The 26,496-nt window shown below is 41.5% G+C and overlaps 1 protein-coding gene across 2 annotated transcripts in view; it reads right to left on the bottom strand.

Moving 5' to 3' along the window:
• Positions 1 to 23,446, bottom strand: part of RGR (retinal G protein coupled receptor) — a 39,850-nt gene extending 16,404 nt beyond the window's left edge. The window contains exons 1-7 of one of the 2 annotated variants that reach the window (XM_062580291.1): positions 23,262 to 23,446; positions 19,280 to 19,436; positions 17,144 to 17,265; positions 6,871 to 7,024; positions 6,044 to 6,161; positions 4,400 to 4,513; positions 3,078 to 3,519 (exon numbers count right to left, since the gene is read on the bottom strand). In XM_062580291.1, coding sequence (XP_062436275.1) covers positions 3,376 to 3,519; positions 4,400 to 4,513; positions 6,044 to 6,161; positions 6,871 to 7,024; positions 17,144 to 17,265; positions 19,280 to 19,436; positions 23,262 to 23,340 — 888 coding nt within the window. In that variant the 5' untranslated portion in view covers positions 23,341 to 23,446 and the 3' untranslated portion in view covers positions 3,078 to 3,375. Of the gene's footprint in view, positions 1 to 3,077; positions 3,520 to 4,399; positions 4,514 to 6,043; positions 6,162 to 6,870; positions 7,025 to 17,143; positions 17,266 to 19,279; positions 19,437 to 23,261 lie in introns of those variants that run through there. The other variant, XM_062580292.1, reaches the window with a different exon arrangement.
• Positions 23,447 to 26,496: the final 3,050 nt, after the last annotated feature.

Raw genomic sequence — 26,496 nt, 5'->3', positions numbered from 1 at the left:
GAACATCAAAATATTAACAAAACTCCTCTGACACAAATGAGCATAATGAACAGATTTAGACTGCCTGTAATAGGGATACTAGGATGATTTAGGATAATATTTATATATTTTTATATATATATATATATATATATATATATATATCTCCTATAGATAGGATAATATTTTAGGATTATTAGGATAATATTGAATATGATACTGCAGATCAGTGTGTTAAGGGTGGCTGGGTACTGAATCAAGTAACTGAACTCCAAAGAGAGGTATGCTTTCTTTTGTTTTGATTGTCACCAGTTGTTCATCCATCTGCAGCAAAGGGCTGCAGTAGCTAATCTGAAATAGCTCAAAGCTGTCACCAAATTTTATGGGTGGATTGAAGTCACTCTCATCTTTAACAGAGTTGGTATTAATCATTAAGTTTCAGGTTGTTCCAGTTTCAGCTGAGTTGTTGAATGCATCCAAGGATTACGTATTTTCTTTATTTATTTTGATGATAGGCTGGATACTATCTATGGAAGTGTTTTCCAACCCCTGCATGACCCCTAGGCTCTGCTTTGTTGGGATATTATAAAGCCTGTTTTTAGCCAGCTGGGATTCTCCAAGGTGTGAAAGCATGATGAGACTTTGCATACTTCAGCATACAGTGCTTGAAATGTGGGGCCTTGATGTGACATATTTTGTTAGAATAGCAGCAGAGCCTCATTGGCAAGACCTGGACAGCCACAGTGCTAGAAGGCACCAGTGCCAGCACTGTGGTAGGGAAGACCGACTGTGCCAAGGGTAACTAATTAACTTAAGCGTGTGCTTTCAGACCTTCTGAGAAAAGGAACGCAATGCCCTTGTTAATGCGCTTGTTAGCAATTGTCCACTGGTTCCATTTAATGCAGATAAATGAACGGTGAGAACTAGTTGTAGATAGATTTTTTTTTTTTTTTTTTTGCCTTAGTGTTCAGTTTCTGGAAACTTCTTTCTGTCTTTTTTCTCCTTTAATTTTTTAAAGAGAAATTCAGGTCGTCTGTGGCTTCATGGACAAACCTCTCTAGGAGCTGCAAGCAACTTCATTCATTTTATCCTTTAGTAGGAAGCCAGCAGCTAAGACATTACGAACTAGAGCTAAGGACACTTCATAGACCAGTCGGTTTGTTCAAATGCTTTGTTTGCCTGACTTCAGTCAAGAACCTTTTGTAATTTATTGTATTAAGCAGGTCTTCAGTTGGGACAGCTGTGTGCCTGAGAGGTTGAGAAGCATTTGTTTGAGGCATTTAGGGTGGGAATGAATGATGAGAGAGGTGCAGGTAAAACCTGAGTTATTTATGTTTTGGAAGAATGCAAGTGTGAAGTGAAAATGCATGAAAACTGGGAGTAGGTCAGAGCGGTTAAGTACTAATGGCTATTCAGCACAACACAGTGTGACATGGGGACCCTGCTGAAGAGGGGTCTCATTCAGAAAAGCTCTCCGAGGTCCCACTTGGGCTGAACAGCCCTGTTCTCGTGTCATTTTAATGCACTGCTTCTACTGTGAAAGAGAGGGAGAGAGAACAGGCTGATATAAAGCATTACACTGGGCTACATGAACATATGGCATGCTCTTCAAGGACTGCTTTCTGTCATCTGTAAGTTTTGCATCACCCTAGCTCTGCAAGATTTGAGTAATTTCGTTACCTCACGTTTTGTTGGTGTAGCTGTAGAGGATTAGTTTGGTTACTGATGAGGGCAGAGGCCGTATTCCTCTTGTGACTTGAGTAGCACTGAAGTCTTATATTCAATAAGTAATAATACTCAGATAATTGCAGATCTAGTCTGTCACCGTAGATACATACTCAGAGGTAACTTTGTGCTCATACACACTACTTTGCAGCTCTCAGTGGAAAGAGTTTATCATCTTCTCACTTTAATATTATGAGAACCTAAGATGCAAGTCTTAGCTGTCAGCTTCAGAAATGACTATTCTGAATAATTTTGTCACTTCATTGTTCACTACTTTTTGGATTGTTTGTGACTGTGTTGAACACCCCAAGTCCTAAAACCCATCTATCTGGGATCCTGCTGGTAACTTTCAACAAAATGACATTTGTTTTATATCTACAACCACTAGAGATGTCTCTTCTATCCACTGATAGTTTAGCTTCCAGGATTGCACCATCTACCCTTTTGTAACCCATGCACAACTATCCTTTCTTCTAATAAGTTGAAAAGCATTATAGTGACAGATCAGCTTTTTCTTTAGTTGACTTCAAAAGCTCTTTCATTGTCAGTGGTTGGGAATGAACCATACGATCTCTAAGAATCAGTTAGGTTTGGCTCTCTGTACATGCAGTTCCTTGGTTGTTGTCATGCACATTTTTTTGCAAATAGGTCATTCTGAGGCACTTCTGGCAGTAACAGATGAGACCAACTGACAGTTTTGCATTCTGCAGGCAATGTGAGCAACATGATCAAATATAGAAATTTAAAACGGATGTTTCTGAGAGTTTAAATATCTATTAATTCCTATCACTAAAATAAGTGGCTTTTTTCATTGCTCAGACCCATCATTATTTGCAGATGCTTCAGTGATTGCTTTTACTCATATAGAGCGTAAGGAAATTGAATGGCAGGTATGAAGGTATTTTTTATTCTTACAATGTTTTTAGAACAGAATTTGATCTATACTTTTAGTTTTTGCCCAGTGTTTGATTAAAAATATAAGTGCTTTAATGATGCACTGTGGGCTTTTTGATTCTCTTGGTGAGTAGCTGCTACAAAATCTGATAGTTTAATGTGTGACTAAGCTGAATGTTGCATGCTGATTCATTTGAATAGGAGCCAGGCTAATATTCCTTATTTATGTCCATTGAAATGTTTTGATAGAATTAGGAAAGCAGATTCATCTTGAAAATTTGGGACCTCCTATTTTGGGTGCATTGAAAATGCATTGCTCGGATGAACAAGCTATTTATACAGACATGTGGTATTACTCTGATACTCCTTTAATCTTTTAGTAATCCAGACGTTACCATATGGACAAACCACACACAGATTAATTTGGGTGGGCCTCACTGGATAAACAAATACCCTACTTCAGTTAATTTGCTGAGCTTTTATGTTAGTCTAGAAAAAAAAACGCTTTGTAGGGATTTTTTATTTGTGGTAACATATAAAATGAGACTGACAACAACCAATACAGGCTTAAGGCAGCTTGTTTGACAAGCAGCTCATGACGGTTTGAACAGTTATCTGTGGGGCTTTCTTTCAATGCGTCATTGCTTGAAGCCACTGCGCAGCCTTTCCAATGTGGAACCGCCTTTGTATGTACATATCAGAGAATGCACATGGTTTCCTCTGCGGTTTTGCTTTCAGTGATGTACCTGCATTAATTTGCCTTGATGTTGTAAAGGGTTACTTAGTTTTGTTATCAACCTCTGCTTTCTCAATCTTCTGTCCTGTGAGGAACTGCCATATTCCTCCTCTGTAGTTCTCGTTCCCCAGGGCATACACAAAGGCATCCACTGTTGGCACGCTCTTGGCAATAATCGCGGGAATCTGTTAAGACACAATATTGTTACCAGAAAACTATCCTGAGGAGCCAATGGTCGGGGGCAGAGCCCCATTCAGCCTACATTCAGTTTCCCTATACTCAACTGGTAGTGGCTTGCTGCCCCCAGGTGAGAGTGTGAAAGCTATTTGGTCAGTGGTGCTTACCCAGGAAAGGGTAGTCTCCAGGAGAGAGAACTTCAATCAGTGTGTGCTGCAACAGAGATGTTTTAGCTGAGACTGAATATAAATGCACACTCGGGACGTGAATGGTGTGGCTCAGCCACCTTTTAATGGGTAAGTGGGTTAATACTGCTGGCACGTTTATTTATGTTAAATACCTAAATACAGTAATGCGTTTGGTGACCTGAAACTGGGCTGATTTTTGAGGACTGATTAGAAATTGAAAGGTTCAATATGATATTACTGAGTCCCAGAGGCAGTCTCATAGCCAGGACTTGCAGAAGAAAAGGAGTGTGGGGGAGCAACAATGCAACTTTCACTAGGAGAGGAAAATACTAGAAAAAGGAAAGAAAATGTTCAAAATTGAAAATTTTTGAGTCAGCACTTCACTTTGAGAAGGACACAAAGAGCTCCTGCAAACTGTGAAGCATATCAGACTGTAGATCCCTAATCAACTGCTGAAAAAAACCAAACTTCCTAATTTTTTTGTTTGCTAAAAGCACTAATGCCTATTGCATTACTGTGCTTAGCTATTTTGCTTTAAAAATGGTAAATAAATAATGCACTTCGAGGAAACAATTTGCTTGTTCTATATGCATCTCCTTCCAGACCACCTGGTGAGTAAGTTGGTGTTCTATTGAAATGAATAGAAGAAAGTAAGAATAATGTCATTTTTTTTGAATTCCCTCAGATGGCATTGACGTACCATTCGGTATTTTGGTGAAATGAACATCACGTTTTCAACTGCTGCATAGAAGCATAAAAGGCAATAGGGACCCCAGCAAATGACCAGTGTCTTCAGTGGTAAACCAGTATTAAACTGAAAAACAAGAGCAATAAATTCCTTTCTATTTCACAACCACACACTGCAGTAAGCAGATAGAACAGATACTATGAAAATGTATGTAATAGGCAAGGGCTAGCCAGTAGAATATACTGCATCATGCCTGCTTTGATATTAATAGAGCTGTAGGAATATATTTCTCAATTGTTTGTGCTCTTTCCTCTTCCCCAAAGGCTGCCTCTGCAGTAAACCAGGAAACTGTTCCCAGGGAGCTGGCATCGGTCACTCCTGGAGCGAGGTGACAAAACAGGTTATGCTATAGGGGTTACATCAGTGTGTCTGCTAAAGGATACAGCTGTAGTCATTAATAGCCACTGAGGGAGAGAGCAATATGCAAGTTTAAAAACAGATTGAAAAGGAATGGTGCATTGCTGACTTCTAAGAGGGTCTTGCAAACAAAGTCTGTGGAGCCAGTATTGCAGCAATGCAACAACAGAATGCAGGGACGTTGTCATATCTGGGTTCCTGCGTCCTTGCAGGCTGGGGCCTTATCCACGATGTTCATGGCCAGTAGTTCCTCAGTCCCTTACAAATATTATAGGGAAATGATATTTTATGCTTACTCATTTTCTGCATCATAACTAGTCTGCATAATTACAGAATATCCTGTAATAGGTAAAGAAAAATCATAAGCTATTATGTAAACTAAGTGAAAAGAAGCAGTAGATTTATTAAAAAAATTTATTGAAGTAGTTTGTAGAGGACTTGTGAGTATTCCAGACAGGTACTAATTAGTCTGCCTGACTATCTCTTTGCCAATACAATGTTCTCAAGAATTAACGGCCTTTACAAAGTTGAGGGGTCAGGCTGTACCAGCCAGCAAGCGCAGTGCCCACAGCCTGTGTAGACTGCACATAAGGAAACAAGGTATGTAATCACCAAGTCACATTCCCATAAATCTGCCATGCCAGAACAGTTCCTTTGTTTCTGGCTCATAAAGATCTCTCAATTTCCTTAGCAGAGTGTAAATATGCCACATTTATCAAGGCACTTTGAACCCCACTGAGCATCTGTGATGTTTCTTTATGGTATTGTAGTTCTGGAAGATTTTTTTCAGTGATAGGCAAGAGCTCGTGTGAAAGCAGGTAATAATGATCCTTTCCAAGCAAAGTTACTCAGGATAAATATTGATATGCTATTAACAAATATTATTTTTTCTTGTGGCTGCAATCATAGCAATGTTGGCTGAGGGGCTCCCTGGAGGTGGCTAGTCCAGCCTGCTTTTTGAAGGGTTCTGCTTGATGAGGGCAGCTGTGGCTTTGTCTTAGCTGAATCTTGAAATCTCTGAGGATGGAGTTTCCCCAGCCTCTCTGAGGAGCCCTTTCAGTGCTGTGTTACTCAGCCAAAATAACAGTAACAATAACTGGGAGTTACACAGCACAGAAGTCTATGAAAGAAAGCTCCTCTGAAAGAAACCGGGAGAAGGAATGGGCATTTTTGAGGACTTCCTCTTGGATGCAAGCCTATTTTTGCAAGGCAGCTGCAGGGGCTGGGGAAGCTTCTTACCTTATACTGCCCACTTTTTTTGAACTTCTGATGTATGGATTGATAGGCTGTCAGCATGATGAAGCCTGGAATCATGAAATTGAAAATGGACAGAGCAAAAAGGAATGTGACGTAGCTTCTGTAAAGGATGAGGAAAAAACACTGTTAATTCCTGTCCGGTGCATCTACATAAATTTAATGTAAATACTAACTTACATTTTTAAAATTGCCTAAACCAGTCTTGTCAATATGCTTTAAATGCAGCATATTCTGAAGGTCAGCTAAGTTGTGTCATGCTGTTGCATATGGGACTAACACATAGTATTGGAGCAATAATGCGAGACCTTATAGATGCATCAAAACAAAACTAATTGGAAGGAGTTCTGAATATTAAACCCCTGAAAGATGCAGCTTGCAGATAACCAAACAAATGAAGCCAAGGAGTGAAGGGGAAGCAGAAATCCAAAAGTCAGCCTTCTCCCACGGACCTATGAAAGCTACTTCGGTACTAATTTGGAGCCGTCCCCACTGTCCCTGAGCATAGCGTGCCCCAACTTGAGAGCGTCTCAAGGTTTGCTTTCGCTGGGCTGCTAGGGAGGGAGATGTGGTGCAGGGGCTAGGGCAGCTGCTCTCCATAGAGCTTTTGGTGTGTTACCATAATAAATGGTGCGTGTCACTGGAGCAGCACTGTCCCATCAATACAGTGGGAGCTCTTCCTCAAGAGCTGGTGGGATGGCTACTGCCCAGGGGTACTCAGGCAGAGGGGAGCCGTGGGGTTTGGCCACCGCTGGCAAACCCCTCTGCGCTTGCTCGGTGGAAAGCTGCTGCCCGATTCCTGCCCCCCTCACCTGTCTCCTTTGCTGTAGTCCAATGTGCAGCAGGTGCGGAGGGGCTCGTAATCATATTCACCCCACCCCAGCAAGGGCATCACAGCCCAAAATGCAGCAAACAGCCACGCAAACAGCACCATTGAGATTGCTGTGCTCCATTGCAGCTTACTTCCTGCAAAAAGAGAAAATGGAGTCTTAATGTCTGAAAGAAAACAACTGCTGTTTAATATGGGGGCAAAGTTGTCCTGTTGTCCATTGCCAAAGGAGAGTGACCCATCCTCTGAGCCTAGGTAAGAGAAAAACAGCTCCTGTGGTTTTTATAGCTTGAAGCTGACCTGAGTTCCGGTGAATCAATCTTGCATAAAATTTGAGGCAAGATTTTAGACTTTGGGGAAGAAGCAATTTATACTTCACTTTCATGTACTTGCACAAATGCTGTATCACTGGTCAGCTTTGTACCGTACAGGAGATGCAGCTGATGTTACAAACACATTCTTGTGTTTTGGGGACATGTTTAAAGACTCGGATGAGGTAAAAAGCAGAAAGAACAGGGAAGGAGATGGGAAACAGCAGTATCTTAAGAACTAGAGCCTTGCTGCACAGTGCGAGTCTGATCCGAAATGTGAGTCCGCACATGCTTCGCAGCCCCTGCCTGCTTGCTCCAGGAATGTGGGGCACGTGTTCATTTTATGTGTATCCTGTTCTAAAAATGCTGCTCGTTGATAAACATATATATGTACGTATACACACACACACACACACACACACACACACACACACACACATATATATATATATATATATATACACACTCAAATATCCTGGCAATAGATCCTGTTCTAAAAATGCTGCTGGTCAGATTATTTTGCCCTTACCATTGTTTAGCCTGGAAGGCTCATTTAGGAGATAAGAATCTCGGCATCGGTAATTTTTTATAATATAATAAAAACGATCACTTGTGACCTTCTCATCCAGTTCCATAAAATACCATTGGAACAGGTCAATGAATGAAAGGAAAGACTGGAAACTTTAGAAGATACAGGAAGTATTTCTTCACAGAGGAGGCAGGCAGCCTTCACCACTGCAGCAGGACGCTGTGTTAGCTATGCAGACCGCGTGTAGAAAGGCCTGGATAATTTTGTTACTGAGGCGAGCGTTCATTATCATGCTTGTGCTGAATAGCCCGTGACGCAGCTGCACCAGCGAGGAGCACGGTGACTTTTCCTACTGCTTCCTTCTAATCAAATCTCCTGTTGGAGAGAAATAACGGTGTAATTTTCTCTGAGGCTGGGAAGCAATCTTCTCCTTTGCCCTTGACGGCAGTACCATGATGGGAGGCCAGGAATATTAGGGCCAGTTCTGACCTTTCCTTGAAAGGTGAGGGACCAGAGTTGGCTGGGTGCATGACAGAGGATCAGTCCTGTCCTCTGATCTGACCTGGTTAATCCTACGCTGGTGAGTCAATAACGTGCTGGGGCTGTGTGGTGGAGGCTGGCAATCCCTTAAGGTAGCAGCACCAGGAAAGACCACAAACTCTGTGGTTGCTCTGTTCCAGTTGCACTATCTTTCTTTTTAAAGAAGGATAATAGAATAGATGTCTTGAAGAAATTGCTCCTTTACAAAAATGGTGAATCTGCCCCTGTTCTTTTCCTCATTCTCCAGAGGTTCTATAGGAAAAAAAAACCTGAATAGCGTTTAAAAAAAAAAGGGGGGGGGGAGATCTTAAAAAAAAAGATGCTTGGTGCAAGTGTTCAAAAATTAGTTTTAGGAAAGAATACTGTGCAATTTAAATACTAAGGGGAAAAATAAAATGCATTTTATTAAATATGGTATGTTTATTATGGTAGTTATGAAGTATCTGATGGTGTTTTTAGTAATTTAAAGCATAATTACTATTTATGAAGAATGATTAATAGTAATTGTCTTTTGTATGCTTTCTATATAGAAGATAGATTGCAAAGGCTCAAATTATGTTTTGTAATACTGATGTAATATGACTGTAGAATATCACTGACGATAACTGATTTAGGGGATGAGAGCACTGTATCAAACATTTTAGAAACTTGTGATTATACGTCACCTTTCAGTCCAAAGAAGCTATACAGCAAGAAACCCAGCATATGTATATACACTTTCAGAGCTGAATCCTATTTAAGTATACGTTCAAACAACAGTGTTAGTGTTGCTATTCATCTAAAGTTTCCATTTTTATTTGTGTTCTAAATAATGGTTCTTGTAGCTTGGCTTTACACAACTGTAATTTAAAATTCAACCAGGACAAAGCTTATTACACAAGCTGTCAGGTTTGCTTTGTGTTTTACATATTCTAGCAACTTTTTAAAAGCATCAGAAGCAAATTCAATGAAACCTGGATGTGAATTGTTTCTTTTAAACGAAGCTCATGACAAAAGCAGCTCTATTACTTTGGGAATATGATTTTGTAAGTGGCAAGCCGACCTGCTATTCTGAAAAAAATGAACTAAGTCTTGCTTTTTTATATTGGAGCCAGAGAACTTGTTGGGTTCCATAAAATAGATAACAATTATTGATTACAGTATCTTGTAGGAAAAACTCTACTTTCCATCCTTTTGTTTCATGGAATTTTGCAGTATTATGAAGATCTCAAAACACACTCGTCCCTGACCTAAAAGGAGTATGTTGTTATCGGTCCTAACCACACACAGTCATCTTTGGGAGTCTTGGCATGTTATGGAAAAATCGTTGTTGTGGCAAAATTTGCCCTCAGCTGCTGGAGTGGTGTTGCTGAGCTATTAAAGGAAGCCAGCAAGTGGCTGGTGCCACCAGCTTCGCCTGCAGAAGCCGGGAGGAGAGCAGCCTGCGGGGGAGGCTGGGGCTGCCCCGTGGCCGGCGGGGAGCACGCCCGGGGGCCTTGAGGGCACTGCTGCTGTCGGGGGGAGGCCGCTCTCCCCAGGCATGGCGGGGCGCAGCTGCTGCGGGTATCTCCTGGCGGCACTCAGAGCTGCAGAGGTGATTCACGTCCCTGCGTGCGGGGTTGGGGACGTGGCTCGCCAGCGAGCGGCAGCACCTGGGAAACGTGGCAGCGTGGGATCCAGGGCCCAAGTGGCAGGGACCCTCTTGCAGACAGTGTTGCTTCGCTCACCGGTTGCAGTGTGACCCCAGCTATCTCTGCACAAAGGAAAAGGCAGAGCCACCTGTTGGTGTTCAGGTGCTTGGACAGCCTTTAAATGCTGACTATTTTTCTTCCTGATGGTGAACTTATTTTGAGAACACAGGCTGCCTCTGAAATCTTGCCTCATGTGAGATCAAGCTTGTATGGAAAAGCAGGGGCAGCCCTCATGTTGTCAGCACTCTCCACCTCTCCTGAGTCTTTTGCAACTAATCTTGCAGTGCACATGCCTGGCTGATGACTAACAAACTGTGCAAATCGTCGTTGGGGTTTTAAGCCCTGACCTGATCGCTGTTTGTTATTAAGCAGCATACCTCTTGAGGCACTGAGGGCTCCTGAGCTGGCCATACTCAGCCTGGAAATCCACAAGCAGGTGTGTGTTGGCACTAGCAGAGCTCCAATGGCTTATTTCTATGCAGAACTTATTTAACTGGATCCCGCGTTTGCTCTCTTGATGACATGTCTGTCGTCCTACTCCATGTCCCCACGTGCTGGGCACAGCTAGTTAGCCTGCCCTGTCATCGGGGCCACCACGGAGGAGAGCAGCTGTGTCACCGTGCCGGGAAGGTGAGGGATGCAGGGACTGCCCTGCCCTGCCACGACCCCCCCTGCCGAGGGGCTGGTAAGCACGCTGCCCAGCAAAGGCATCAGGGCTGCTTTTGAAGGACAGCCTTGAAATACTTTCCTACAGGAGTGATTTTAATGGGGTTTTCTGTGTTATTTTTTTTTTTAATTCTGAAAGTATGGTCTCTAAGAAACTCTAAGGAAAAGAATCCCAGAGCTTTAGCTTTCCAGGCAACGACATGGCAACAGCCGTTTCCACGCTCCCTCTCTGACACTGAGGACCGTGGGTCCACAGCACTGAATTGAAACAGTTGTATTTACCTTTCCATGGATAATAGGGAATTCCATTTTTTTAATTACATGTGGAATAAAGGACAGTGTGTCAGGAATATGGTGCAGCCTCGAGAGGATCCAGAAACAGAGGATCAGAAACTCTGATAACCGTATCTCCTGCAGTGCCTCCTTGTGTGGCACAGGCAAGTCCTGGCAGCCAGAGCTTGGAAAGCTTGCCTCTGAGGCTGGCTTCCCATATCCTGTGTCTTCATATTTAAGAAATCCCATTTTAGGCACTAGAAACTGGTAAAACGGAGAATCAGAGCTTACAGATTTAATTTTCCTGAGAGTAGGAGAGGACACCACTTTTTGCAAAACAGGGATAATAAATCGGCCATAAGGCAGAGTGATATGTTTAGCACTGGTAAAGCACTTTGAGATACTTTGGTACTAGATTAGTGCTGATAATTATTTTGGGGACTTATTACTGGAACAAAAAGCACTCCCCAAAGTCTCAGCAGACAGGTTAAGCTGACACAAACCCTCTCCCTGTTCTTGGGACAAGCCATGCTGTGGCAGCAATGCTTACACTTCCCTGCTCGTGCTCGCCGCCCCAAGCCTTCTGCGTTACCTCTGCGGGACCTCAGACTTGTTTTTTTGTTTGTTTTTGTTTTTTCGATGCTGGTGAAATCAGCTGCCTGTTGGCCCCCCAGAAAGCATTTCTAGGCAAATTGGAAATGGCTAAAAATGTATGGCTGTTAAATGAAATAAACTCAACATCATTTCAGTTTTCTGGAGTACATTTCTATTGCAATGACCCAGATAAAATAGATACAAGAACGGTGAAAGACTCATGCTCAGTTCCCATGGCAAAACCACATCTTGCTCTGAGAGGGCATGGCAGCACCAGAACAAGCTGGGAACGGGGTTTTTTTTTGTGCATAATAGGTCAGAGCTTTACTCTAAATGCCTTTTTTTGGCCTGATAAATTTTAATATAGTAATCATGCAGGTCCTAATTCAGTTAAATGTGTATGTATGAAGTTCAGCACATGCCTAAGGACATAACTCCTAATTGGGGCCCTCTGCTGGCAGTCTGGCCCTATTAAGTCTAATCACTCGGGCTCTGGCTTTTTCTCCTTGAAAATCAAAAGGAAAGTTTCTCTTTTCTCATACAGTCAGATAGTAGTACGGGGGATTTTAAACACCTTCTGTAAGACTGCTTTGTAACAGAAAGAGGTCACTCTTATAAATGAAAACCTTCATCTTTTTGATTATGCTAGCTAGTTTTTGGGGACGCAATCATATACTATTTCTCCATCTCTAGTCTTTGAAGACTATTACGAATTTAGATTTTTTTTGAAGATTTACAAATTGGCCCACCATTTAAACTGATTTTTACAGAAAGAGCGAAAAATACATCTCTGACACAGCAGTTACCTTTCAACTAAGTTTCAGCCTGATGTTCAAAAGGAATTTCTCAAACAAAAAGTCAACAGGATTCTCTAAGATGGAGAAGAAGAAATCCCTTTTCCTTGTTCTTGCAAGTAGATAAACTGTAATAGCTGAAATTTTCCAGAACATGCTGGCTTGTGCCAGACATGATGCATGGCAAATACCACTTAAAATTGGCAAATTCTGGCAAAGACATAAATATCTGAAACAGTCTTATAAGGGGAAATATCAGTTGTAAGTAAAATAGATGTTGGTACCTACTTCACCTGCAGTGCTAAAGGCACCGGTCACTGGTGCTCAGAAACGTTCATTTTTGGTAGCAATAAGAAAGCTGCGCTGCATAATGGCTTCTGCTGCGCATGTCGTTAGAAACAGCTCTTTAAAGTACCCATAGAAAGGGATTTTTTGTTTTTACTCCATTAATTTTTTGCCGTGGTTCTGCACAATCATAAAACTGTCTTGACAATTATCTCCTGCTTCAGTGAAAATGCAAAAAGGTCTGAATAAACACGGGCATTTCTGCAGGGAGGCACAGACGCCAGTGCAAGGCGTGACGGGGCAGCTGCGCTCAGCGTGACGGGATGTACGGACTTATTCCTAATTTGACAAAGCTGACAGCTACAGCTGGAGCAAATGGTAGTGTTCTATGGGTGAATATTGATAAAACAACCTAGATTTTCTGAATGGTAAGGATTATAAAAAACTCCCTGCAGTTCTACTTCTTGTAATTGAATGCTCATACAAAATCCCTGCTGATTTTGTACATCTTTCCTTTCCAATATTGAGGAAAGTAGTGACATAAATCACTCCAGATTTTCCATTCCCCCCTAATCCTTAAATGCAGGTATCAAATCTCCTAGATTTTTCTTTCCTTTTTAAACTCCAACCATATGCCTTGGTTATGAAACAGAAGAGCTGAGCTGGCTCCTTCCCCCGCGGCCTGCTCACTTCAGCGTGCCCCTCTGAGCCAAAGCAAGCCACTCGTCAGATCCAAGCGACTTCGGCAAAGACCTCGCCTTAGTATCTGGCTGCCTACTTCTAGGCAACCGGCTTCACCGCTCTTCCTGCCAGCCGCTTGCCATCTAAGCCCAAGCTCCAGCCAAGTCTCCTGTAACTGCTGGTTCCTTCCTCCCTCGTTGCATTAAGAGCATAATTCAGGGCTTCCCCTGCTCCCCATGTGAATAACTAGGGAGGCAAAGCTAACAGTGTTTGTTTGATGCAAAATGTCATTTTTTGCCCTAAATGCTTGGCTACTGATAGACAACTCCCTCAGAGTTTGCCCTATTTCCTTAGTTGTCAAACACTAACAAAACTGCTTCCATTTTCTCCTTTTCCCCCCTAATGATCAAACTTTGAAATAAAAATATGTTTTCCTGTATTGTCAATGATTGAAATAATTATTCAACCTCCTCAGATTCCCCTGCCTTTTTTCCTGCTATTGCATACAGCTAGTAAATCTCAGATTTTTGAGGTCCTCTCTTCCTTGCTGTAAAAGTAGCATTTTGTAGGCTTTCAGAAGAAAATAATTGGCCTGAGCAGTAGGACAGTCCAGTGTCGAGGCTGTCTTATACAATGCAGATGTTGCTGTTCTGATTCTGAACGTACTTCAGTGTGAGGTTACAAACAAGGGATTGCTTCAGATTTTTAGCCATTCTCTCTTTACTGGTGGCATATTGAAGTAAGGTTTCATAATATGTTGTGTCTATCTATCTGTGTAATATTTTAACATAATATATATTTTAAACCAAAGCCACGTTTAGAGGATGAAGAGAGTTGCCGTGTGTTGTTGACTGGGAGGAACAAAGATAGAGGGAGGAGAATAAAATGTCTCAAAACTCTGGCTTCTGTCATGTGTGACAGTCGTATTTTTTTTTCATGTTGCAGTCACTAGCAGCCTGTTTTCTGATGAGTGATTTATTTTATTATCAATATAACTTAGGCTAGTGCTTCTTCACTGAGGGTTGCGTTGATTTCCAAATTCAAGAATTTGGTCAGTTTTCAGGATGTTGCTGAATGTACTGTTTGTGTTATTATGGAATGGTTGAAAAGTCTCTCTCTCTCTTTTTTTTTTCTAATCATCGTAGCAATTCCTCACATTCTCATCAGCTCTTCTTCAAAAATATGAATATTTGATAATCAAATGTCAGTTAAGGAATGCCACATAAAAGCTTTCTCAGTAACTATTAGGACATAATGAAAATATAGAGGACGATGCTATTGAGTCTGGGAAGAGTACAGATTCTTGGGATGAAGATAAAAGGTAGATACCTCTGTACGGAAGGGCGTTTCATACCTTCTGTATAGGCATGCAACTCACACTTGTGGCAACAGGAGTTTAATGTATGGATTGAGAACACACTATAGCCTGCAGGCTTGGTGTATCAGGTTATGAAATACGACTCAATCTTCCTTATAATCAGCATGTGAAAGATGAAATGAGGAACTCCCTGGCCTTACTGGAATAGCTATAGAGCTTGAGCTTTTAAAACCTTCTGTTCTTGTTTTGCTTTGTATTTGAAATGTTTGGTAATAGCAGTACTGTTTGGTTATCACTAAGTAATAATTTGAGCAAAATTTATTCTGTTCGTGCCTTTAGGGCCCATCTGCCCCTGCTTTTAATGTAATATGTCCTTGACTAGGGGAGTGCATGACACAAAAACATTAAATTCAATGTTGCAGACAGCAAAATGTCTTTCCAAAGACATGCTTATTTTCAGGCTGTCTGTCGTATAAAAAATGAATGCTATTCTTCTAGCTCTCAATGTACGTCCAAGAGGTGTTGGTGCAGATGTAGCTTACAGGCTGCATTATTTGGGGCCTTTGTCTGGGCATGAAAAAAGCATTTCCTTGCCTGAGCTGAATTATTGACAGAGGTTTCGGAACAAAATGTTGGCAATCTTTCCGTGCTCGATGGGATCATCAGACTGAACATGTTCTCTGTGTGCTCTGGGTCTGTTTTACTACTTGGTGCTTTAACGATATGGAAGCCAAGTCTAAAAGGCTGTGTGGGTGAATGCTAAGGGAGGACTGGATTGAAATGTTGCAGCTCAACATTTTCTTCCCCAGCCAATTTTTATGCTTTTTGTTAGAAAATATTCTATGAAGCAGTTAAAAGCATTTTGTGCTTCAGCACAAGAAAAGGAGGGCTACATTCACCTGTAAACATCTAGCAAAGAGAAAAAACGTTCTTTGGGAGTGGTACTGTCGCACCTGGAAAAGGCCTGGCTTTAGCAGGAGACATGAAAGATGCAGATCTTCATGGGAACCTGGACTTTGCCAGCTTCCAGCTAGGAGAGCTCCAGCACGACTGCCAAAAATGGCCAGATAGTTCAGATTATGGTATGAGCATTTACTGCCTCAGATTTCCTACCAGGAAGTCCAGCAAAATAAGTTTGTGTTTCATATTTTGTCTCTTCCCTATTCCAAATGAGGTCCATAAGATTACAGGTGATGTATTTGTCACTTGGAGCTTTCCCAATAACTTTTGAAAATATTGGCCATTTTGAACTAAACTTGAATGGGAAGTGGAGGTTTACAGCTATGAAATAGCTGCATTTACTGTGAAAAAGGTGTGTGGGGAGAGAGGAGACACCATAAATGTACTCTTACAGCAGTTAGCATGAGCCTGTCTAATTAGACATAAGAAAACAGCATCCTTGTGCACCAAGTTCATAGGAAGGCAGGTTGTGCCAGCTGCAGTGCTCACAAGGCTACTAGTTTGTTTTACAAAAAATAATAACATCTCTTTTTGCACTTTTTGACTTCCACTGTAATGGGATACAGTTATTCTCTCATTCTGTCCAGCTACAGCACTGGTTGGTGTGCAGTTTGGGTCCCAGCAGAAATTCTAACAGCCTCAGGATAACTCTGTCCCAGCGAACGCCCAATCCAATTCAGAAGTCTAGTTCAGTAGAAATTTCTACTGACATCAAGTGCATGTACAAATCCAGTGCTGCTGAAGTTTGGGGCATAGTTCTGTGACAAAAGACAGTATGTATCTATCTCTACAAATCCATGTACATTCCCATAAATCCTTATTTTTCACCTAATTCAAAAATCAGGGCCATATAAAAGGGAAGTTTATTTTCCTGGGTCTATCTCCCTCTCAAATACTAAATTTTCAATAAGTTCAGTTAAGGTGTCAGAACTAGTTAAAAATGTATTGCAAAAAAACCAAAACACAGCCTTCACTAAGAGAAGAAAACTAACATATTCCTCCTTTATCAGTGCTTGAAGAAAGCTCCACCACTTTTATTGAACCTTCCAGATAATTTGTTCCTTGCTTTGGAACAACTGTACTAAACCCCAGGCTCCAAAGGGAGTCTGGGATATAACTCAGCCCCCAGAAAAGACACTTGTGCCCCAGAGCACCAGTGTGCTGCATAACAGGGCTGGTGCAGCGGCACGGTCTGTAGAGGCAGGCTCTGCACCCAGGTAGAATTTATCTGCAATCAATAAACTCTGCATGGGCATGAAAATCTGTTTGGTGCGAAGGAGGGTGTTGGATGGAAGCCCAGAGAGCATAGATTTTTCTTTAATATGAGGTGTCGGATGTTGTTTGGGACACTGATGATTACTTGTGGAGAAGGCAGAAGCATGGCAAGAGGGTCAGGATGTGGAGGTGCTCTGGAAGAGGAAACGTCCTGAGGGGGTTGGTTAGTGTTCCTTGTATGGGAAGGGGTCCCTTGAAGAGAGAGTTTATTTCTCTTACAGACTAGAGATAGGACAAATACAGACATACGTATAAAATATGCACATAATAAGTATGTGTTTGCTGGGATTCTTTGAAATCTAAGCATGCTGCCTTTTAGCAGGGTCTGGGTAAGGCTGCTAAGTAAATGATAGCACTTACTCGTACAGTAGTGATGATAACGGTCCCAGGCAACTGCAGCGCTGGAGCTGATGCTGGCTAGTGCCGTCAGGAAACCCTGGAATCCATGAATTTGACAGCCGTCAGAGCCATAAGGCCAGTACCTGTCAATGAACCGGGAATGCATTAAGAAAGTGTTAGAAATGGGTGAAGATCTGTTTGGAAATTGTGTTAATGGAGGGGGGAAATATGATAGCCTGTGCATGTGCTTTGCCAGTCTGAGAAATGTTTCCACTCTGAAAGGTATTACTGTGGTCACCTTCAGGTGTCTGCCAGCACTTAACTTGCTAACGTGTCTGATATAGTACAACAGCTATATTTTTGCTGAGAGAGGAAAACAACCCTGTATTTATCTGTTGGGGAAGGCTGGCTTTTTAAATTGAAATCTACATTTCTTCCAGATACTTGTACCTTCAAAAGTTTCACCCACTAGGAGTAGCCAATTTGTGAACATGTGGAAGTAGCAAATGTGTGATAAACTTCTGCAGTCAGTGGAACACAGTTCTTTGCACAACATGGAACACAGTACAAAAGCTTACGACATATAAAAATTATTCCAAATAGCAAGAGTGATGCCTCCAAATGTGTTTGCAGACCTAGAATGAAAAGAAACATGAGATGATCTTATGCAGCAGGCATCTGCTGATGTGTAGCTTCAGTATCATAGTGGCCTGTGGCAGAGAGCCTTGGCCCTTTTTTTCCTCTTCATCTATATCTAACATGACTTTTCTGCTTGTAAACTGCTGCTGACTGTTTGTAAAGTGGAAATCTTCAGCAATCTCTTTTTTTAATGTGTTTATACTACACCAGTGTAATTCGTTATGAGGCTGTCTCTGGAAGTCCCTTTGAACAGGAGATAGCTAACTTCCTGGGAGCTGCATAACTTCTGCTCTTATTTCAAAGAAAAGGGCCCACAAGGACTCCTCGTCTTGTAGAGTCCATTTCTATTGCATTGCTTCAGATCCCACCAAATCAGTCCCACGTATGGCCACAAAATCGCCGATACCAAACAATCTGCAGCTATTTATGTTAGCGACTGGTGGCTGGAAAGAAGGACACCAGCTTTCAGATAGATAACATAATATCTTATCATGGTTTCGTTGACCTTCTGTATTGCTACTCCCCCTGGGGCTCCCAGTCATGAACTAGGGCCCTGCTGCAGTGTAGTAAGATACAAAACAGAAAAAGGTAGTTCAAAGTTTCTGGCATTTCCTATTCCCTTTGCAAAGACGGTGCTGATATACTGTGAAGCTAATCTGTAATTTTTGAAAGATTAGAACCAAGCTCATTTCTGATGTATTGACTTTAGCTTCTTAGCTGCAGTTCAGAAAAGGCATCTTTATTGACTTCAGTGAGGTATGAGTAGCTGAAGCAGGAATGACCCATACCTGTGGTAAAGCAGTTCCTGAATAGGGTCTTATTATAGCTGACCATTGACTTGTTAATTTGCAAAAATGTTTTTATATCCATTAAGAGAGAAGTAAATTGTCACTTTCCAACTTGAAATGTTTTTCTCTTGTCTGGTAAAGGTATTTTCAAGTTTTAAAAATATGCTACTTAGGTGGAATTACTTATTGGCTTACAGAGTGTGTTTTTTTGGAATATGGCTTGCTTTTGAGTTGTTTGTTGCAATTATTCACTTAAATGCTTCATATTGTTTCTGTCCTCTGATTAAATGACTGACTCTGTGAAAATGTGGAAAATCAAATGTGCCATAACTGATGTGAACCTCCTGAAAACAGGCCTGCATTTTCATTTTCCACAACGCTTTAATGGAACAGGAAAGCTTGCAAAATACTTTGGGGTTAATCTGGAGGTTTAGCTGAATGAAAATGTATGCATATTACATTATTCAACTAGCTTTACTGTAATCACTGGTAAAACTGTGGTTAAATATTTCCTATAATTAATCTTCTAGCCAGTGGTAGTAAAGTCTATTTTTTATCTGCCTGATAGAAATGTATGTTTAAAGTTTTATTTTGCACTTTAAGATTGAAAGAAGGAGAAGGTTGGTTAGCTAGTATGCTAGAGTCATTTAATTAATTTTGACCTTTTAAGGCTTCAGTTGGTCATTTTATGTGGTTCTTTTGAGCATCCTTTAGGAAAAAGAATATATACCTTAGGAAGCTGGAAAAGGCAGCAATGAACGCATTGATGCAGATCCCACAGTCAGCCAGTGCAATGCTGAGAACCAGCAGATTACTGGGTGTTCGGAGTTCTTTGATTTTTCGGAAAGAAATAATTGTCAAGCCATTCAGACAGAACCCAAGCAGGGCTGAAAAACAGAATTGTTTGGCATGATTCAACTGGAAATGGGAAATATCTACAATGGTTCTGCTGTTTTCTTTAATGAAATAGCAATAATTATGATGGAACTTACAGTTACCATGTAGTGGTTACCGTCTGCACCCAAGTGAATAAAAGACTTTCAGGGAAAAAGCCATGGATGGCAGCTGAAGCCAAAGCTTCAGACCGCACCAGGGCATCAGGTATGTCGCCGCTCATGCAGAGCAGACATGCCTTAATTTTATTTGTAATTCTGTATTTTACTTAAGAGAGAAACCTGTTTGCTAGGTTCCATCAAAGGACTCATGAGCTGGAGCAAGGTGGATGCAAAGGAGGCAGTTTCAGAGTGGCCAGCAACCAGCACACACCTCTGGTGGCTTCTCTTTGGTAAAGAAATGGGTCATATTTAATATCACTTGTAACATGCCTTCTGTGTTCAGCAGAGAAATTCTTCAGCTGTGTTTCAGTCAGCCTGCCTCCCTTCAAGCTTCTGCCTGAGGTTAACCTAGACAGTGCTTCAATCACAGCAGCTCAATCTTATTACTGCCCTTCGTCAATAGACTATACATGGAAAGGAATAATCTAATTATAAAAAGCAGTCACTGATAGATTTTATAAAGTAAGTTAATGTTAGTCCTCAGAGAGGAGCCTTCAAATAGCCCCCCTTATTCATCCAGCATGGAGCTGGCCTACCCTGAACCCTATCCTTTGCAGGTTTAAACTCAAGTTTTGTCCTTTAAGGTCCTTTTCAAGATGAGCTGAATTATTTCAGTTCTGATGAGGCTCTGACTCAACATTATACCTCCAAATCTAGCTTAGATGAGAGGCAGTACATCTTTTTCTTTGTATTCTTGGAAACAGAAGTTATGTAGCAAGGAAGAAAATCCGTATTTCCTAATCCTGTAAAACAACGTAGTTACTTATGCACATAATTCTGCAGTTACATAAGATGGACGGTTTTGTAGAGTAAAAAATCCTGTGCCCACTTTAATTGCATTAATGGCTGATGGCATAACCATAGTAACAGCTGATGTGTTTCTTTCATTACACAACAGATAACAAAATGTTTTCAAGAGAAATATTTGGAGCCATTTGAGTTGTGCTGTTCTTATTTCTTCCATGCCAGCTTACTTCCCACCTGCAGGATAAAGCTGCTGCCAGCTCTCCCAAATCCAGGCAAGCCTTTTGGGAGAATGACCATATTTATAGCAGAGCTGAAGTGTTATTACTACATCAACCTCTTCTCTGTCTTTTCCCTGTTTTTGGAAGGTCCAGGCTTCCCTGCACACCTCTGTCTTAAAGTCCAGCATGAGTATGCATGTGGAAAAACTACTAAATTTAAAAAATATATAGGTTTGCATTTCCATTTCCAGCATACCAAATGTGTCCACTTAGTGAAGTGAATGCCAAAAGGTTTTCTTCCCCCCCCCCACCCCGTGCTTTTTTGTGGGCTGCACTTACAAACTGCAGCAAAAAGGAAGTGTTCGTTGCTTTTGTCTCAGAATCTCTGGGAAGATGAATTAATCTTTAATTATTTAGTTTGATCTTCTCTCTAGTCAGATGAAAAAGATAATGTATTACTGCCAAACTGCCAAGCCCGTTTTGTCTACAACCCTGTAGAAAACACTGGACAATCATATTGTTAGCTTTGTTTGATAAAAACATAAATAGGTTATACCTTACATAGTTTTAGGTGAAGGTCTGTTACCAGCAGGTGATTTGCTTGGGCATCAACAACTGAATCCTTTTTTCTTCTAACAGCTGGTGGCACAAGATACTATGTGTATCTGTATGCACGTGCTTTCCTATGTATTTCTGTAAATATGTGCTGTACCCTGGGTTATGAGAATTTGCCTTAACAGCTTTGCAGTAAAGAACTCTGATATTGCCTCAGTATCTACTGTGGTAAAGCCACCATTTTAAGCAGGGCCAGGAGTGACAAACCTCCATCTAAGTCATCAAAAAATGTATAGATTGGGCTTCAGGATTAAGGTATCTCTAAACATTCACTGGATGCCTGTCCACCTGGCAAATATAGCAGTAGTGTAAGGATATTAGGTATTTATATAGTAAATAGGGAAAACCAAGTTGAAATAACACAAACCAACTCAAGTCTTCATAAAAATTAATGCCAGAAACAGTTTTGAGATTTGCAAAGTTCAGCTGAAAAGTTTATAAAATGTATTTGATGCATCCTTGTCATCTCTAAGTAGATATTAAGCTACGCTGGGCTGAAACAACAAAAAACAAAAGAACAGACTGAAGTAAGGAACATGTATTTTGTTCAGCAGTAGGTAGAAGGTAGATATACCCTGTGACTTGCCACTGAAGTGAGATTAAAAAATATGGGTTATTATTTCCCAGCCAGAGAAAAAACCAGCCCTGCTGTGTGCTCGTTTCCAGCTGACAAGTCACCAGCAGACGCCAGTCCCCTGGCAGGCACAGGACGCTCGGGGCTGGGCCAGGCAGGGGTCGTGAGCTGCCTGGAGACAAGCTAGTCCCTGTGCAGAAACTCGACTGTCACCCTCTGCTAACACCATCCCTGCCAGTGTCTGTCTGCCTGCCACTTCTTACCTTTTCAGTTGCGAAGAGCAAAGTCACGGAGTGACCCCCCAAGCCTTACAGATGGCTGAACGGCTTTTGGTCAGTTTTAGCCCTAAACTCTGCCAATCTCTTTAGTCCATGATGCAGCAGCTGGCTCTTGGGCCACTTTCTTACAGCCATAGAAGCTTTTTCTTCTGTTCTTTTCCAGCCCTAAAAGTTTTTTCTTCTTTTCTTCCTCCAAGGAGGGGTTTCTGACGCAGATCTCCAGCTATGCTCTGCAGGCAGATACGGTGCTGCTTCCCAGCAGAGCTCTCCTGTCCCTCATTTGTGCTGGACCATTTCAGCGAGTAGAGATGCTCACCTGCAAGGAGAGGGCCCCTTTCTCCCCACGCTCCATGCTGACGGGGTGAGCTAACGAGTGTTGTTTCCATTCAGACAGCTCTTACGGCTTCTCCTCTTCTGCTGTCAAGCCCTACGATACCAACATCCCTGACTGAGTGGTGGTGTGCAGAGATGGGGTCCCAGTGCAGGAAAGGGACCAGAACAGAGGCCAGCGACTGACACTGATATATTCATGGCTACAAGCACATCCTTTGCTAGCTGCCAGGCAGATACAAATGCACAGTTTTTGTTACAGTGTCTTGATAAAGTGGCAAATGGATTGAAAAGCCCATCCTAGTTAAATTAAATGAATTCTATCTCCTACTTCTAATTTCACTTCTTAACACTGTGAAAGCTTTTGAATCTCATGCAAGTACATTTCTCTTCCTTACTATTACCAAGCAGCCATTAATTGCAATGCTACTAAAGCAATCTGGATGTATGCTAACAGTTAACAGGCTATTTTGGACCTGTCATCTTTGATTATAAGATGGCCATCACAGGCAACAAAATAAGCAGCCAAATATTATTAAGGGATCATCAGTCAGTTCAGCATCTTTCCTCTGAAGGAAATAAAACTGCATTTAGAAGTCAAAACCAAAATCTTACATCCCAAATTCTTGCTAAGAAACCTAAGTAGCAAGTATTTCCCCTCTACAGTGCAGCTCCATATACAGTGCAGATCTTCATTGCAAGCAACTTGCAGCCCACCCTGATTTACTCACCAGAAGTACTGCTGATGTAGCCATAGTAACCACAACGGGTCTGGGTCAGTGTGTCACAGATGCTGTTATTTTCTCCAGTTTTCCTTTTCTGCCCCCCAACACCTCCCCCTCAGTAATAAGGGGAAAAGAATCCTATTTCTGCTGAAGTCCCACACCGAGCTTACCTTCTACGAGCAAGGCAGTGCCAATGGCAAACACCTCTAATTCAGTGAAGCCTTCAGGGAGAGAGTATGAAGTGACCATACTTGCAATGAAAATGCCAATAAATTTAACCTCTGCACCCTGTTATAGCCGTGGGACTGCCTTTTCCCTGGATCCCCCTTCTTCTACTAGCCCAAGGCAGCTTCCTTCTTAAAGGACCAGCTCACGTGCAGACACATGCTTGCTATTATATAAAAGCTTTGGGGTTTTTACTCCCACCACTACAATCCCCGCAAGAATGTCATTAATGATGGGACTAGCGTCAACCCGCACCTCCCCCTTTCCCTGCAAATCGTATTTCAGACACGAGGAAAATGAAAGCATTCATTACAATTACAACAAGTTCTTTGTAGAGACAAGATTAAGAACTCTGTCCAGTTAATTCTGCAACACTGAAAAAGAATTAAAGCTTTTGGAATGAAGGAAATACATGTTATATATAATTGAGGAGTGACCTGAAAAACAGAGGGGCCCTCATTGAATTGGTAACCAGGGGAAAAGTATGAACCACAGATTTCTGCAGCACATAGGTTTTCCCCTCACTCATGCTTTAGAAATTAGGCAGTGTGTTTTTGTGGCAATAGCTATTCAGTATAATAGCATCACTCTTTGATAACTTGGGTTTAATTTAAGATGCGAGCTGCAGAGCCTGATGAAAGGCAAGCCCAGGCTAATTACTGATTTTGGACCGCAGACATACAGGACATGTGTGAGCTGCCTGGCGGTGAGTGCTCGAAGGAATACCTTCCTGTCCTTTTCAGCACTGGGGTCCTGGTGCAGCGTGTCTCTGGGGTACGTGTGATGTGCAGGCTGCCCAGCCTGCAGATCCGCACATGCCAGCCCACTTCCCCCTCCACGAACAAACCCACGCGGTCCATCCAGTACGTGGCACGTGGTCACCGCGCACCTTTGTCGTGCCCTGGCGGAGTCACTGATTTTCTCTTCCTTTCTGATACTATTGACTGATTAAAGCTTTGGGAATTTGAACACTTGAATCCTGCAGAATAGAAGCTAGCAGCTTCCAGAGTCTAGGTGAAACAAATAGTACTTTTTAGCTCTGAAACCATTTTCATGGCATTTTCAGTGTTTGTCCATGAAAAGAGAGCAACTCAGCTATGCTCCTCAATTTTTAGCCTACATTTAGAGTAGCAGTAACTAGAATACCAACTGGATATGGCTCTTTTTTTCTTTTAAATGGTATTTCACTCTATCCTTTTTAGTGCACTTATTTTCTTTTCCTTCCCGTCTCATTTTTTATCGTAGATTAACTACTAGTGTTCTGTGGACCTTCCTGTTATCCTAACTGATAAGAAGATACTTATAGCAGGATAGTTGCAACTTTTTTCATCCTCATAATCCTGTGCAGTAAGAAAAAAAGAGTTACAGCACAAGGCACATTGTCTTCCCCAGCTAAAGCGTACTTGCTCCAGCTCTGCGCCATGCTACCACGGCTCTTGGTTGATTCAGAGGTTAGGCAAAGTGAATTTGCTCTAGTGGGCAGTGCGTGCTCGTGGCTTTCCTGACTGTGCAGCATATGTGCATTCCCAGTCAGGGTTCCTGGTTGAAGCTAGTGGTATTGGGATATTTTTAGTTTTCCTGAAATTAATGCTTACAGACTGTGATGCCCAGGAGGACTGATAGGGGCTTCAAGGCTCTTGTGAAGACATCTTACTTTCTTTGTGTCAAGAAGATCACTGTGTGATGGCTTGTACTTAGCTTACAGCTGTTTTCAGTGTGGGTAGTTGCTGTGACTAATATGCTCTTGCACTTTAAGATTCAGGGGGGCATGGTATTTGTTAGGCTCTGCAGGTGTTTGGTTTAAGCAAAGCAAAATTACATTGCACCATATAAATCCATCCTTTTCTTTGTGTTTCACTCACCTACATGTCTTGATCAAGAAGAAGGTGATAGCCCTGACTCCTAGCAGGCCAAATGACTTATCTGAGCCTGGGTTTTTAATAGTGATCCATTGTGTGCTCTTGCAAAAAAAATTAGTACTAGATCTTGTGAACATGCTGTAAATCTTTTTAGTGTACTGTTTTTGAGAACATATGATATGTCTCATTGTAATGCTTGTCAACATATAGCTAGACAATTCTTCCAGATCAGAGATAGAGGACACAGATATTGTGTGAAGTGCCCTCACAAGGGCTGTTGGCACTTCTGGTTGCCTGTCACTCTCACTCACCATCCCTCCCAAGCAAACCTCCCAAGTGCATTACACTGCTAGTACTTTCTGTAGTGCGTAGTAAAGCTCACTGCACACTTTGCTCATTCCAAAATGATTTTTTCCAGAAAGTGGGCTATAAATACAACCCCTGTGGATTTAACAGGCCTGATTTAGGAAGACTATGATGAACTTTTTGGCTGTTTCTCCTTTAAGAGTCTTAAATAACTTCCGTGTCTAAACCTTATTTAAATTATCAGTGCTGAGTAAAATAACACAAGTCAGTCACAGGCAACCTTTCCTTTGCTTATTCAGCATCTAATTCAAATGCAATTGATATCAATAAAAAATTTAAGCATCAGGCTCCCAATATGCACTTCAGGTGATGTGTTAAGTTGACTTTGTTATAGTTCATTGGTGTAGTATGTGTTGAGGTATGTTCCAACACAACTGCTATATCCCATTAGTTATAAAGGATTTTCTCTAGCAAAGAAGACATGTAAATGTGGAATAAATTAATGAGTTTGACAGAATCTAATAATGATATTCATTTCTTTTTCCACTTGGTAAAACAAAGCTGTATTACTTTGCTTTCCATGCTTATGCAAGACAACCTCACATTGTGTATTCATGTGAAGTCAGTGAAACCATGCAAAGGATAACAGATTTACCTAAGGTATTTATTAACTCCTTAATTTATGAAGTCTTTTAGTGATGTTTTTTACTTTATGTACTCTTTTCAATAGCTATTTGTTGTTTCAAAATTCAAGGGAAGAAGTACTTCACTTAATCTGATGTTACCTTACAACCTTATATTCTGCACTCCCGGTGATCTCTTCATTGCATCAGTAAAACATCTATTTCAATTTACCCTCTCACTTCAGGATGCTTCCCTGGTTACTAATCTGTTTGCAAGGAACATATGGGAAATAGATCTGATATGTTGTTGCCAGATCCCCCCATGGATTTCATAAGACAGAATGGATTTAGAGGGAGCAGATTAATCTTTGTAAAATATGCATTGCTACAAG

Source organism: Rhea pennata, chromosome 7, assembly GCF_028389875.1.
Source record: "Rhea pennata isolate bPtePen1 chromosome 7, bPtePen1.pri, whole genome shotgun sequence".
Taxonomy (NCBI): Eukaryota; Metazoa; Chordata; class Aves; order Rheiformes; family Rheidae; genus Rhea; species Rhea pennata.
Note: the sequence above shows the minus strand (reverse complement) of the source record. Positions and strands in the feature narration are given on the sequence as shown.